Source organism: Bufo bufo, chromosome 6 (assembly GCF_905171765.1).
Source record: "Bufo bufo chromosome 6, aBufBuf1.1, whole genome shotgun sequence".
In the NCBI taxonomy this organism is placed as follows: Eukaryota; Metazoa; Chordata; class Amphibia; order Anura; family Bufonidae; genus Bufo; species Bufo bufo.
Window position 1 is genome coordinate 378,411,409 of NC_053394.1, and position 16,426 is coordinate 378,427,834.

Below are 16,426 nucleotides of genomic sequence, written 5' to 3' on the forward strand. Positions count from 1 at the left end.
TAGTCCGCTGGTGCAGTCACTGTGTACATACATTACATTACTTATCCTGTACTGATCCTGTGTTACATCCTGTATTATACTCCAGAGCTGCACTCACTATTCTGCTGGTGCAGTCACTGTGTACATACATTACATTACTTATCATGTACTGATCCTCGTTACATCCTGTATTATATTCCAGAGCTGCACTCACTGTTCTACTGGTAGAGTCACTGTGTACATACATTGCATTACTTATCTTGTTCTGGTCCTGAGTTACTGTCTGTATTCGGCTTCAGAGCTGCATTCTGAAGTGTAGACATTGTACAGAAATCTGGTAAATCTTTATAGGAGATTTGTTGGTAAGCCTGCTGACTGTTTCCTGTGACAACCAGCAGAATTGTAAATGCAGCTCTGGACTTTCACGCTGGCTTTAATTGGTAGATAAGTAATGTGATGAAAAACAAATTGTGGTCCAGATGTACAGAGACAGGAGCGCGTCTCCTCCACAGTCTCACTACATCTGTGATGGATATGGGGGCAGCACTGGTGGTGGATATGGACGGGGTATATAAATTCTCCGCGCCCCTTCAATTTCTTTTGGTCATGTGATCTAGTTGTTGGAGGACGGCTTTAGGTTTAGTGGTTGAGTCCTGTAATTGTGGAGGCTGCTGTGATATCTCCAGCGTGGACACGGGTCAGTTATAATCTGGAAGCTCCACAACTTTATAAGAGCGATGATCTCCCTTGTGTTGTGCATTCCTCCACCTTAGGGTGGCGCTACAGATAGTCTTGTCTGTAACCACTGCAGCATTGTCAGTGTGGGCTTGAGAGTTATCAAGACATGGTGAAATCAGCGGCGTCCATCAATTGAGACCTTACCAATTTGTGAAAATGCAGACGTATGCTGAGATATCTGGGACTGATTGGCGAAGGTCTTCGCTCATGGACCCCTACCAGTGACCTCCTCCGACAAACTGGCCTGGTTTCTACATAATATTTGGTGGCGTTCCTCCTCCTCCAGAGCTGCGCCCGCAGAGATGTGCCATGGCCGTCATCTGCTGGATCTCTTTATAGGAAGTTACTTCATGTAGGGCCCTGGAGGTGTCATGCACTAGAGCAGGGATCAGCAACCTCCAGGTGCACTTAGATTAAGGCGTATGTTCACATTAAAGGGGCTATCTGTGAAATGATAATGATGACCTATCCTAAGAATAGGTCATCATTATGTCTTCGGTGGGGGTCAGAGTCCCGAGACCCCGCTGATCAGCTGTTTCACGGAGCCAGTGCATTCATCGGAGCTGTGGGGAGCGCAGCTCTCCAAGCACAGCGCTGTCCATTGTATAATGGCTATGCATGGTATTGCACCTCGGCCTCATTCACTTCCATGTGGCTAAGCTGAAATTAGGTCATGTGACCAATGGACGGTGACATCAGATGGCCTAGGAAGAGGCCGTCTGACCTCTTCTAACAGCTGAGGATAGGTCATCAGTATTACTTACCAGATAACCCCTTTAAGTATCCCACAACAGAAGCCGCTGGTCTGTGGTTTCCGCGATGGGCTTTGCGCGGAGTCCATGTAGTAACCATACCAAGAATGGACTTGGATCAATCTTGAAAACTGAGGGTTACCCGGGGTTTTGAAGAAGATTTGAGAGGAGAACATTAAAGTCATTCTAATTGCACCAGTCTGACCCAAAAGGTCCTGGTTCCTTCTTCTGAAGCTGATGTCTCTACAGGGTTCCTGGACTCTGCCTTGGCATAGAAACCTTCTGTCTCGGGGTCCTATCCTCAGGTGGACAGACCTCATTTAGCAGCTTGGATTATGATGCTGTGAGTCCAGTCAGAGGAGCAGTGTTCAGTCTGGGAAATAGAGCTGTCACACTGAGCTGTCAGTAGGTTAGCTGGTAGAGAGGACCCCTTTTAATTTATTTTCCCTTTTATATGCTATCGTGGCATGGTGATCTCCAGCAGTCCCATAAAAGTGAATGGAGCTGTGGTTGCACTTGTGTGTTACTCACCACTCATTTCCATGGGACTTCTGAAAGTAACCAAGTCCCATAGAAATAAATGGCGAGTGGCGACCATGCTGCGTATGCGTAGTGTGCTCTCCTTTACTTCCAGGTTTCCGTTCTGGAGATAGGTGCAGCAACCGCCTCTGGGACCTGCACCTATGTCACATTGGTGGCATATCCTCGTGATATGCCACCAATGTGTCAGATGAGGCAACCCCTTTAAGGCAGAAATCACATATGCAGTTGTCTGAGCTAAAGCCTCCAGGCTCCATAGACTGTACGTATCTTTCCATCCTGACATTATAGACATGGATAACTTGTTGTGAATGCCTTGGGACACTCCTCAGTGGAGGTACACCGTGTATGTCGTCAGTGCGCACGGTGCAGTGCCCCTTGTGATCCTCTCCGGCCTGTATCAGGGTGTTGGCAATTAAAGAAGAGAAACAGACTCTGCCCTGTAATTACCCGCTGTTATCATGGGCAAGGCTCTTTTAATTGCAGCTTGGTATCCAGTCTTGTGATGCCGCTCCCTTGTGTGTGAAGTTTCATTGACTGCACCTGCTGTCTCTCCAGAACTGTCTCTGTGCAAGCAGTACGTGTCTTTTTATTGATCCTTTATCCTTTTTATCATACCTTTTGGCTAACCTGGCAGCCTGTGCCACGTGTTTATAGACCGCAGCTTTGGAGGCCCATCTTTGTGACATTGCTTGCTGTCCATACTAATGAATGGCATCAAATAATGAATGCAGTGTATATGTTGAAGACTTCAGTTCGGCTGAGATGTCTGGGCTGGAACAGCCCACATCTACTAAGTGCATGACTTTACACATGGCCGAAGATGCCACCTAGCGCCAGCCTTGTATAACACTGGTGGGGTAGCCGAGGCATAAGCCTTCTATGTGTGATTAGTAGGGGTCCAACCTTTGCTACTTCTGCAGGAGTCCTTGTCCCTTCGCTGCGATACCAGCTCTGCCCTCATTCATATATGTGTTCAGTACGGAAGCTTAATCCTATTCCAGGTCATGGTGCCGAGCTGCAGTACCAGACACAACCACATAGACATGGATGGCGCCATGTCTGGTACTTGGATTCCAGAATACCCTTTAACCCCACAACAACCTGTCCTGTTTGGTCCTTAGTGGTCAAGGAATATTAATATTTTTATTTTGCATTGTCTGTTTTGGAGAACCATGAACTATGCTTCCATGACAGCCCTTCAGCATCCCATGATCATGTGTCCGGGTGCCCAAGTGCTGACCTTTTCCCTCTGCCTGACCACTGCTGGGATCGACGTTATCTCTAGTGTGCTCCGCTCCTGCAGCCTATCATGCAGGTCTGCTGGTTCTGATGACCCACAAGATCAGCTTGAAGAAAGTTCACGTAGAGGAGCACAAACTAGCACCGGACTGTGACTTTTCTGCTCTGGTCGTGAACCAGTTAATTTGGCCATATACCCTATTTATGAGATCTGCTGACACTGTCATGTGCATGGGGCGGCTGTACTGTAGGGTCCTTTGTTTTCCCGGAGATCAGTCACACCAGAAGTCCACGATGGCCACTTATCCTCCTGATGAGAACATTACATCTTGATCTTTGAGATCCCATAAGTGGTTCTGAAAGGCTGGAAGTCCTCTCCTGCTCCAGTATATGACCTGCATGAGTAGGATTACTGTAGTGATACCATTAATGGAAGTCCTTGGGTTGTTCTGGTTCTTGGTACTCTGTTTATTTCTGTGACAACCTATATGACGGTCTTAGCTTACCGTTCGCACAGCAACCATATTGGTTAGCCTCCAGATTTCCCAGACTCCTCAATGGTATGTCTGCCTTGTTATGGAGCAACATGGGCAGGAGAGATGAATCACTGAATACTAGTAGACATGGCCATCAGAGGTTGGTGACCACCCTTGTGGTTGCTGGAATAGTGGTCTTCTTGGAAATGTAACCAGAAATGGCTGACTTGTCAGTAGGTGGCATCTCAGGAGCTTTGACCGTCTAATAGGACGTGTGTTCAGTCTTGGTTAACTTGGTGGAGTTTGTGTCTTTCCAGGCTGACCTTTCTTCACACTGTGTGCGGAAAAGACGGGACTCATTCGGAATGTTTGACGGGTATGATAGCTGCAGTGAGGACACCAGCAGCAGCTCCAGCTCCGACGAGAGTGAAGAGGAGGTGGCCCCACTACAGTCCAGTCTCCCTATTATTAAGAACAATGGGCAGGTGTACACTTATCCAGATGGCAAATCTGGCATGGGTAAGTAGATGATATTTCGTGTCTTAAGGCTGTATAACACTGGCTGATGTTTTGGCCAATAATCACTAAGCTTAGCGGATTGCCTGATGAACAAGTAAGCTTGTTCATCGGGCAATTCAGATTTTTTTTACCATGCATCAGCTCTTGCCGGCGGCAGATCGTGCTGTCTAATAGCGATCTGCCCCCAGCAAACCACTAGTTAGCATAGGGACGAGCAATGGCTGCAGAGGAAATCGCTGCATGTAATAGCAGCGGTCTCCTCCGCTAACTAGCAAGCGATTGCCGGGAGGAAACACTTCCCTCCCGTCAATCTCTTGCTGATCTGCCTGTCTAATCTTTAGTCCTGTAGATATTGTGCAACTTGAAGCAGAAGGTTAGAAAAGCATAAAATGTCCCTTTCCTCTAGGTTTCTCCACCCTACTGGGGCTTCAGCAGTAAAAAAAAAAAAAAAAGATGCACATTTTAGTATTTGACATTTTTGCAATTTTTTGAAGATTTTATGACTTTCTAAATGTGGATGAGGCTTCCTCAGATCTATCTACGCCGGCTCATGGCAGGAGTAGGTGTTCTGGTGCCCGACCAGCTGAAGGGAGCCCCAAATCTATGGCGCGGCACACTTTATTCCATCAGACAGGTTGGATTTTTCGTAGTTTCCTCGGGGATAAACTGCACCCGAGTTATTTGAAAGCATTTTATCTTGCTCTCTCCATGGAAATAACCTACATTTGCTTAAACGAGCATTCCCAGCTTAGAAATATATGGTACATCCACAAGATATGTCATAAATGTGTGGCGGTGTGTGTGCCAGCTCTGGGACCTGCATCCATCTCCATAGCAGAGGTCCTCAGACTGCCTGGCCTGTGTAGTGAGATAGCTTCTGCCCGCCACATTCAGGCAGAGAAAGAACTAAGACCACATGGAACGCTTTCTCCGTTGACTTTTATGGGAGTCACAGAAACAGATGAGCCTCAGCAGCTGCAATGGGGGTCAGTGCACCCCAGGGGCGTACATAGAAATCATTGGGCCCCATAGCAAGAATCTGAATTAGGCCCCCCTAACCCCGCCCACTACCCTGGAGCATCCCTCCTCCTGCCCTGGCTCCTCCCCTGCCACACACCCCCATTTGCCAATAAAGAAATGTATACATGACCTACCGAAAATGTTAAGGACACTGGCGTAATTAGAAATGCCTTGGCCCCACAGCAAACTTTTGAATGGGGCCCCCTCCCCCCAGTTGTCCAGCACCTCTGACCGGCAGAGACCCTAATACAGTACAATTATTGTCCAATAGACAAGTCATGGAAATATATGTACACTGTAATATGATATTTTAACACTGTCTATTGGACCATAATTGTACTGTATTAGGCTGGGTTCACACTTGAGCGTTTTACAGCGCGTTCAAACGCTCAACACATGAAAGCCAATGCTTCCCTATGGCCCTGGTTCTCACTTGAGCGTTTTACAGCGCTGAAAAACGCGCTGTAAAACGCCCTACGCTCAAACAAGTACTTGAGCTTCTTTGGGGCGTTTTGACGCGCGTTTGTGGCCAAAGGACATTGCAGTCAATCACACAAACGCGCGTCAAACGCGCGTTTACTATTGCAAAAAACGCTCGTCAAAAACGCGCGTTAAACGCGCATATCGAAGACGCTCAGGTCTGAACCCAGCCTTAGGGAAGAAGTCAAGGGTCTCTGCCGGTCAGAGGTGCCGAACAACTAGGGGGCCCATTCAAAAATTTCCTGTGAGGCCCAGTCATTTCTAATTGCGCCAATGAAACCTAATGATCCGGGTTGGGGTTGGAAAGATAGTGACTGGGGGCTGGGGCAGTCTTACTGTGTGGGCGGGCTGGCAGTGGCACAGGTCCGGACTGGCTGCGGGATGACTGTTTGGCTGGCGGCAAGGTTAACCATGTTATGTAAAGGTGGGCCAGACCGTTCACATCCTATGTCTATTGGGGTTTTCACTGGCGTCGTGGCTTCTGTTTTTACTGGAAAACTTGACTGATCAGTTATAATAGTAGCCGCCGCACACCACTGCCGTATAATGGGTCTGTTGGGTTTCGTTACTTTTTATCTGCACTAGATAAGATAATGCAGCGTGCTGTGCTATTCTAAGAGCCTGATAGGAAAGAACTAAAGGAAGTGTGAACGGAGCCTTAACCATCTTAATTGATCTCTACAACCGCTGGTCCCCCTCTGAATGTGTGGTTACACTGTGGTTACACTGGCTGACCTGGTGCATGTGCCCTTGGCAGCTGAAGGCATCTGTGGTGGTCTCATGTCCATATGTGCCCGCATTGCTGAGAAAAAGGTTTTAATATATGCAAATAAGCCTCTAGGAGCAACGGGGGTGTTGTCATTACACCTAGAGGCTCTGCCGCATGCTCTCCACTTTGATTGACATGGCCAGGCAGTGTAAACGTGACCATGCATGCCTGGCCCAAAGTACAGAGGGCGCAGCAGTTGCAGAGAGAGCACAGCCTCCAGGTGTAATGGCGACGCTTCTATTGCTCCTAGAATCTCATTTGCATATATTAAAACATCATCTTTCTCGGCAATGCGGGCACATATGAACATGGGACCAACACAGATGTCTTCCGCTGCCAAGTGCACATGTAACTGTGCTGGCCGTGACCACTTGACCACCAAGCAGCACTGGCACGAGCCATTTGACAGGTAGCATAGGAAATGCTACACCTGCTAGTAGTGGATAATAGTTGCACTATGTTCTATGGCATGCCGTGCTTCTTGGTGGTCAGGTTGTCATGGTCAACACAGGCTTCGGCTGCAGCCTATTGGAGGACACTGGGGGGACTCCAGAGTGGCGTCTTTCAGGTAAGTAGCACATTTTGGGCGACATAGAGCGCCATGTGCCTTTCCCCAGAGTTTCAGGGATTGTACCCTTACACCAGTGACTCTCTCTGAACCAGAACATATTAATTTATCTGTTTTATTACTTTGAATTTTTATTCTTAGCTACATGTGAAATGTGTGGAATGGTCGGGGTCCGAGACGCTTTCTACTCTAAAACAAAGAGGTTCTGCAGTGTCTCATGCTCGCGAAGTTATTCTTCAAATTCCAAGAAGGCGGGCCTCCTGGCAAGACTACAGGTAGTGGATCGTAATACTTGCACCTGTTTCTCTCGTCTTGGTTTTCTCTATTAGATCGCTGTAACCTGCGGTGTGAGAGTGCTGTGGTTTAGGCTCTAGGTAAGTGTTTAGCAACCTCCGGCACTCCAACTGTGGGGAAACTACAACTCCCAACATGCTCTATTCACTTCTATGGGAGATCTGACAAAAGCCAAGCAAGTGAGCATGCTGGGAGTTGTAGTTTTATCACAGCTGAAGTGCCAAAGGTTTCTGATTTTTGTTCTAGGGGTCCCTCTTGGCCTTTCTGGTATTTTTAACAGCATAAATATCGCTGCCTGATGTTCAGTTCTTACCATCAAAAATAATAGAACACTAATGGGCCGCATGTAAGTCAATGAGGTCCACCAGAATTTGATGGTATTCATTTGGAACTGGATGACGTGTAACTCTCACATCACATAATTTTCCATTTTGCCTTGGAAAAAGAGAGCTGCAGTTTATTTAGCGTTTTTGCATTTCCGTTTTTTTTTTTTTTGTTTTTTTTTTATGCCTGGCCTTCCCATAACTTTTTAAAAAAATTTTTTGCTTTTCCATTTACATAGCCATAGGGCTTGTTTTATCGCAGGACAAATTGTACTTTCTAATGGCATAAATACATGTATATTTTAATAGTTCAGACATTTTGGGACGTGGTAGTGTTAAGATGTTTAATTTTTGTTTAGTTTTATTATGGGAAAAGGGAGTGATTAGAATTTTTATATTTTTAAAAACTTTTTTTTTTCTTTTACTTTTTTTCTCTACATACTTTTAAGTTCCCTTGGGGTACTTGAATGTCCGATCGTTAGATTGCTTGCCCCATAGAATGCAATGATTTGCTATTGCAGCCTGTGGGACATTCAGTACGTTCCTATGGAGCCCTGCCACCTTCAGTCCTCTATAGGAACTACTGCTGTGTTAGCTTCGGATCCTTTATAGGGACTGAGGCTACCACATGGAACAAACAGCACCCCCTGAACACCTCCTCAGATGCCATGGCATCTGAGGGGTTAAATGTCTGTGATTGGCATTAGCACTGGGCATCTTCTGTATGAAGCAGCAAAAACCCAGTGGCTCTGGCGCCAACTCTGCTCTGGAACAGACGCCATCTTTAATGTGCGTACGTGTATGGCGGATGCCCTCAAGGGGTTAAACTACTTTTCACGGGCTACGTACAGTAGTAATCTAAATTAAATGAGTAACTCTGTAAATACATTGAATTGCTTATCTGAGTTAGATCCTGTAATAAAGTGCAGACCACATTTACAATTCTACAGACTTCAGAGCTGAAATCTCCCAGAACGTCTTACTAAGGCTACATGCACACGACCGTATGTGTTTTGGGGATCTGCAAAAAAAATGGATGACCTCCGTATACCATCCGTTTATTTTTATTTTTTTTGCAGATCCATTGTAACAATGCCTAAAACGGACAAGAATAGGACATGTTCTATTTTTTTTGCGGGGCTACGGAATGGACATACTGATGTGGACAGCACACGGTGTGCTGTCCGCATTTTTATGCGGACCCATTGAAATGAATGGGTCCGCATCCTATCCGCAAAAAAACGGAACGGACATGGAAACAAACAACATTCGTGTGCATGTAGCCTAATTCTGTGTCTGTATTGAGCTTTTCCTGCTGATTTTGCATTCTTGGAAGTGTAGTCCTTACACCAGGCACCGTACAGTAATCCAGTCTACTGATTATAGTAATGGTCTGCTCATACAGCAGTCAGCAGAACTTTGAATGCAGCTCTGGGCTATAGTACAGTCTGTACTTCAGGATCAATGCAAACATTTACAAAGCTGATTATCTAGATATGAATTGTAAAATAATGGTCCAAGTTGATACTTTTCAGTTATTTGCTCCTCCTAGATGCATTTATATTTATTTTTATTTCAGGGTAAACCTCCCAATAAAAAGGCAAAGGTTCTCCAAAAACAGCCATTAGTTGCTAAGTTGGCAGCTTATGCACAATATCAAGCTACCTTGAAGAATCAGTCATTAAATAAAACTGGTGAGAACAATTCTCTTGGCTCTTCGATTACTCCATGACACACTGTGGAGATTAATACTTATTCTCTTTCCCTAGTAGCCATCCCAGCAGAGGGTTTCACCTGGGGCACCTACATCACTAGACAAAACCTGGTGGCTGCTCCAGTGACTTGCTTCAAACACGTAAGTATTGTCCTTCAATGTTGGTCAAGTGTGCAGAAGTCCTGATGAATCAAGCTTTTTCTTAAAGGGGTTTTCTGGGACTAGAATACTGATGATCTATCCTTACCACCAGAACAATAGCTCTCACACAAACAGATAAATCTTAACACTCTATGTATCTTATACTCTAAATATAGGTATGCTTCAAACCAAGTTAAAGAGGACCTTTCACCTATTCTTACCCTATGAACTAACTATACAGATATGTAGAGCGGCGCCCGGGGATCTCACTGCACTTACTATTATCCCCGGGCGCCGCTCCGTTCTCCTGCTATGTCCTCCGGTATCTCCGCTCACTAAGTTATAGTAGGCGGAGATACCAGTCCCTAAGTTATGGTAGGCGGAGTCTGCCCTTGTTCTGCTCTAGCGCTGGCCAATCGCAGCGCAGAGCTCACAGCCTGGGAGGTTATTTTCTCCCAGGCTGTGAGCTCTGCAATGCGATTGGCCAGCGCTAGGGCAGACTCCGCCTACCATAACTTAGGGAACGGAGATACTGGAGGGCATAGCAGGAGAACGGAGCGGCGCCCGGGGATAATAGTAAGTGCAGAGAGATCCCCGGGCGCCGCTCCACATGTCTGTATACTTAGTTCATAGGGTAAGAATCGGTGAAAGGTCCTCTTTAAGTCAGGTCTCTTTTACCTGTACCCTGGTACTAAAAAATCTGTTGACAGTTGGGTAAAGTAAATAGATCTCCCGGAGATCCTATGGTGTGTCCCTGACACAAACCAACTTACGGATAGATCTCTCTGAGACTCTATGCCGTGCGTGGCACTCCAAGTGCCGGCCTTATTCATGAAAGTACTCCAAGTACTTATTATAAACTCCCTAAATCTATTTTTAAGGCTTAACAATGTATCCCGGATACATAATAAAAACTCACGGGTAGAGATGTGGCCAGTGCCCTCGGACCGGGCAGTAGACAAAAAGGATGTCTCTCTTACCGGACACGAGGATGGCCTTCTCTATCCCGGACGGAGCCCCCAAACTGAAAGGATTTGGACCTTTCTGGACCTCTACGACAACCTTGGTTTGAGACACTGACACCAGGAGAGATGTTTCTCAGTTGGCAATAACAGACACACACAGGTATCACTGAGAAACACTCTAACTTTATTATGCTATCGCTTGGCCTTATATAGGCAGTAGAAAAGTGTGCATAACAACAGCGTTAAACCAATCATAAAAGATAAACATTGGTGCTCACACACATACTTCCGGAACATCCTTATATGGTATGTGTACGTGCAGTAAGAATAGGTTTTAATCATATAAGAATGTACGCAGTTGTGCCGAATGACCCTGAATAAGGCAAGAACGTTTGTACTAGCTCTAGGAGATTCCCAGAATCTGTCCTGGGACAGATAAGCGAACCTAACTCACAGCGGGGGAACTGGAATCAGTGCGTGGGTGAGATGTTATAACTATTCTTTACATATTTAGAAGAAACAAAATGGAGTCACATTTCTCTTCAGTACCTGGTCGGTGGAGGTCCGACTCCCAGCACCTCCACTGATCAGCTGTTTGAGGAGGCCAGGTGAGTGACGTCACGGTCATCAGTCACATGACCTATGTGCATCCGAGTCCCATTCAAGTATATGGACCTGGGCTGCAGTACCAAGCACAGCCACTATGCTATAAATGGTGCTGTGCTTGGTATACTGCAGGGATACTCAACCTGCGGCCCTCCAGCTGTTGAAAAACTACAACTCCCATCATGTTTGGACAGCTTACAGCCATAAGCCTATAGCAAGGCATGGTGGGAGTTGTAGTTTTACAACATCTGGAGTGCAGGTTGAGCATCCCTGGTATACTGTGAGAAGGCCACAGCCTCTTCAAGCATCCGATTGTGTCGGTGCCGGATGTCAGACCCCCATCAGTATGCTACTCCCTGAAAACCCCGTTAATGGGCTTCTGTCAGCAGATTTGTACCTATGGCACTGGCTGACCTGTTACATGTGCACTTGGCAGCTGAAGACATCTGTGTTGGTCCCATGTTCATATTTGACTGCATTGCTGAGAAAAATGATGTTTTAATATATGCAAATAAGCCTCTAGGAGCAACGGAGGCGTTGCCATTACACCTAGAGGCTCTGCTCCTTCTGCAACTGCTGCTTACTCTGCACTTTGATTGACAGGGCCAGGCAGTGTAAATATGATCACACCTGGCCCTGTACTCCTACAGGGTGGAGAGAATGCGGCAGGTACAGAGAGAGCAGAGCCTCTAGGTGTAATGGCAACGCCCCCATTGCTCCTAGAAGCTCATTTGCATATATTAAAACCTTATTTCTCTCAGCAATGCGGGCACATATGAACATGAGACCAACACAGATGCCTTCCGCTGCCAAGCGCACATGTAACAGGTCAGCCAGTGTCATAGGAACAAATCTGCTGACAGATGCCATTTAAAGGGGGATTCCTATATACACAGGCCCTTTGGAAAATGAAAGATGGAATTCGATTGGTTGCTATGGGTAACTAATCTAGTTCTACTTTACACCAGTTTAATAAATCTTACCGATAGTGTATTAATCTGTTTAGTAGTTTCCCGCCTCTTTTTTTTTTTTTTTTTTTTTCAATTTAACATCTTTATTACTATACAAACGGTACACAAAAATATAATTGGAAATTAGTATACATTTTCAAACCCCCTTATTTTTTTAGTTTCCCGCCTCTTAATGGTGATGTTTATAGCTGTGTATAGAATTCAGATTCATTTTGCAATCTTTCAGCTACTTGTTCTGCACAAAATCTGTCTTTTTTTTTTTTTTTAACAATATCTTTGGGTTTCAGAAACCTGACGAGACTTGGTGGACGTCTTCTGACTGTATTCATTAAGCGTGAATTATATTGAGCTTGAAATCCTTTACATCTTTTACAGGCACCGATGGGGACTTGTTGGGGCGACATCTCAGAAGGTGTACGAGTAGAAGTTCTCAACACCGACAACAGTCTGTCTCAGAAAGTCTTCTGGATTGCGGTCATTGTGAAATTAGCAGGTTGCCGACCTTCCCTCTCTCGTTGCTTCATGCTTAGGGTTCACACCTGGCAGCTTTTGATGGTTTTTCATCTGATTTCAATTAATTTTAGGATGGATAGAAAAATATGATTTTCATTTCCATTCACAAGCTTTTTTTTTTGGGGGGGGGCTGCAAAAACTGACAAAAATAGGCCATGTTGGACATGGACAAATAGGGTAGCTGTGACCCGTATCTGCAGGTTATCTACACTGTATACATATATCTGAAGGTTCTCATTCATCCAGTAGTAATAAGTCAGAGCAGTTGAACTTATTAGGACATTTAGCTAGTCATCTGACTGGCTTTCTCAATTAGAATAACTTGTGCAAAAAATCTGACATTAAATACTGGCGGCAGTCATCATAATCTGTTTATTATAATCAGCACAAGGACCTCATAGAGGCAAGATGTTGATTGCGTTTTCCTGACTGAAGCTGCTGTGTGATAAAACAGCCCTGGAGGAGGTGTTAGAACAGCATTGTAACAGATTAGGTTGACTGAAGCATGAGTCGCCAGTATTTAATGCCGGAGATTAGTTGTACAAGTTTATCTAATTGAGAAATGCCGTTTGATTACTAGAAAAAAAAAAAGAAAAAAAGTCTTCAAGAAAAAGTACAAGTCCAACGGCTTTGACTTTTTACTACTAATATACACTATACAGGGAGTCTGAAATCTGAGACACGCCCTTTGTCTCCTTTTGGCCCCTTGCAGACCAGCGTGTGTCGCACTGCGAGTCTGATCGCAGCTCTCGGCCTGAACTTCCAGCACTGCCGGGGTCACATAGCATTATATTGACTTATGATGCTATGTAACCCTTACAGTTCTATAGTTTAGTGCTACAGGTTTGATACCTTTTTAATGGCTAATAAAAATAGAAGTAATGATGTTACATAGCGAGCTTTCGAGACATCACCAGTCTCTTCATCAGGCGTACTACAAGAATATATGAAGAAACAGCAATATATATGGTTTTCCCATCTCAGACAATGGGGGCATAATGCTAGGATATGCCCACATTGTCTGATAGGTGCGGGTCCCACCGCTGGAATTCACACCCACATACAATGAGAACGGAGCGGGGAAATGAACGGAGGGCGCACTGCTCATGCGCAGCCGCCGTCCATTCATTTCTATGGGGCCACCGAAAATAGCCGAGCGCTGGCTCTGCTATTTCCGTCTGCCCCATAGAAATGAATGGGAGCAGGGGTCGCGCGTGCACGGTGTGCTCCCATTCACTTGTATGGAAGCAGCGCTTGGTGGTGGACAGACCCTGGGAAATCTGGGGACCTCCAGCCACAGCTCTCCCCGCTTCGTTCTCATTGCAGGTGCGGGTCCCAGCGGTGGGACCCGCACCTATCAGACAATGGGGGCATATCCTAGCGATATGCCCCCATTGTCTGAGATGGGAATACCCATTTAATGGAGCTGAGCTAAAAGGCAACCAAGGAGCAAGATCTGAGAAAATTATTATTTAGCAGTTCAGTAATCATCCCCTGTAGGTAGGTGTGTCAAGAAAAGGGAACGTAGACATGGAACAGTGAGAGATAAATATGATAACATGCCGTCTCCATTAGCAGAGAAGTCACCATGCGTATGAAACAGGCATGTCTGTGCAGATCTTTGCCAAATAAAGTTTATTCATAACTAAAACCTGTATATCCTTTTATGTGTTTTCAGGCTACAATGCCCTGCTGAGGTATGAAGGCTTTGAAAATGATGTCAGCCTGGACTTCTGGTGTAACATCTGCAGTAGTGATGTCCATCCAGTGGGTTGGTGTGCAAGCAGCGGAAAGCCCCTTGTCCCTCCACAAAGTATGAGCTCAAAATTTCATAATGATATGCTGCCAGGAACACGCCATTCTTGTGAATTTTACCACATTTCTATTGCATAGAAAATTATATTTGTTCTGTACATAACTTATTAGCAGTGAAATGTTGTAAAGGTTCTGGTTTTTCTGTAGTGAAGAGGTCACCTAACTGCTAGAGAGGTCATACTGTCAGCAGGGTAGTAAATGATGGAAATGGCATACTATCAGCATGGTGGCTTAGTGACACGGGGGTCCATAACTGCTAGAGAGGTCATACTGTTAGCGCGGTGGTACTGACCACAGTGGTATAGAGGCACATAACTGCAAGAGAGGTCATGCTATCAGCAAGGTGGTACAGGGGCACATAACTGCAAGAGAGGTTATACTGTCAGCAAGGTGGCTCAGTGGTACAGGGCACATAACCGCTAGGGAGGTCATACTATTGCCCCATTGGCTTAGTGGTAAAAGAGTACATAACTGCTGGCGAGGTCATACTGTTCGTACAGTGACTGGTACAGAGGCACATAACTGCAATAGAGGTTATACTGTCAGCAAGGTGGCTCGGGTAGTACAGGGCCACAAAACTGCAAGAGAAGTCATACTATGAGCACTGTGGCTCAGTGGTTAGCACTGTTGGTCCTAGGTTCAAATCTGATTAAGGGCATAGGGTTTGTATGTTCTTCCTGTGAGTGGTAAGTTGGCTACTGTCAGCAGGGTAGTAAATGATGGAAATGGCATACTATCAGCATGGTGGCTTAGTGACACGGGGGTCCATAACTGCTAGAGAGGTCATACTGTCATACTTTTTTTTTTTAACCCTGCGCTCCAGACCTCCTGCCGCTGATGTCATGTTCTTGGCTGCAGCTGTCATGTTCTGTACACAAGTCACCGCAGCAGCCAGGGAGCGAATGAAAGCATTTTAAAGCTCACAGCTGGACAACTACTTTTTACATATTATTTTTTTTTTACTTAAAGACCATCTGTCAGCAGATTTGTACCCATGAAAGTGGCTGACCTGTTACATGTGCGCTTGGCAGCTGAAGACATCTTTGTTGGTCGTCATCTGTGCCCACATTGCTGAGAAAAATGGTGCAGATATACACAGCAGAATGTAATGATACCTTTCACTTAGCGATCTGTTGCTTCATTCTGAAGAAAAAGTACTTTTAATCCATATGCAAATGAGCGGTTAAGTGCACCAAGGGCGGGCCCCAAGCCACACTGTGCACCCTTGCTTTCCTGCTCCCTCTCCGGATTGGAAGGACAGGTTCCTGCATAATCATCTCGCCTGGCCCTGTCAATCAAGAAGAAGAGAGAAGGGCTGGCAGAGGAAGCACGTGCAGCAAGGGTGCACAGAGTGGCTTCAGCCCCTTTCATATGCCATATAAGCTGGTAATATTACATCAAGCATATTTACTTTCTTCTGATTGATCTGGGAACCAGTGGTTTAGTGTAGTTTTTGTTTATTTTATTGGGAATTTTTTTTTATTTTTAAATGCGTTGTTGCTTCCTTTGCAGCCATACAACACAAATACACAAATTGGAAAGCTTTTTTAGTCAAAAGACTGACTGGTGCCAAGACCCTCCCTCCAGATTTTGCGCAGAAGGTAGGCAAAGATTTAGTGTAAGGTACGAAAGAACAAAACATCTTATGGTTTTGACTACAATTATTTTGGCCCTAAGAGGCAATCAGATTAACCCACATATAAAGGGTATATTAAAGGAGTTGTCCCAATTGGAAACCCCATTTTATATCCTGCATTTGTGAATTTAAACTGGAGAGTGGTTACAAAGAGTGTCTCTCGCTCTTGAGGGACCTGTCCAGCATTACACAGGAAACCCATTGATCTGAATGAGTACTGTGTAATGCATTATTTCCCCTCTGGTGGCATTGCAAGGAAATTAATGGGGTATTTCAGTTACAGCAGGTTATCCGCTATCCACTAGATATTTGTTAGATAGATGGGGTCTGCTGAAACCTCCACGGATTACAAGAATAGGGGTCTT

At 45.4% G+C, this 16,426-nt stretch overlaps 1 protein-coding gene across 1 annotated transcript in view; it reads left to right on the forward strand.

Moving 5' to 3' along the window:
* Positions 1-16,426, forward strand: part of MBTD1 (mbt domain containing 1) — a 64,877-nt gene that overhangs the window by 1,417 nt on the left and 47,034 nt on the right. The window contains exons 2-8 of the mRNA XM_040435166.1: positions 4,045-4,246; positions 7,225-7,358; positions 9,280-9,394; positions 9,473-9,555; positions 12,473-12,590; positions 14,289-14,423; positions 15,938-16,026. Coding sequence (XP_040291100.1) covers positions 4,045-4,246; positions 7,225-7,358; positions 9,280-9,394; positions 9,473-9,555; positions 12,473-12,590; positions 14,289-14,423; positions 15,938-16,026 — 876 coding nt within the window. The remainder of the gene's footprint in view (positions 1-4,044; positions 4,247-7,224; positions 7,359-9,279; positions 9,395-9,472; positions 9,556-12,472; positions 12,591-14,288; positions 14,424-15,937; positions 16,027-16,426) is intronic.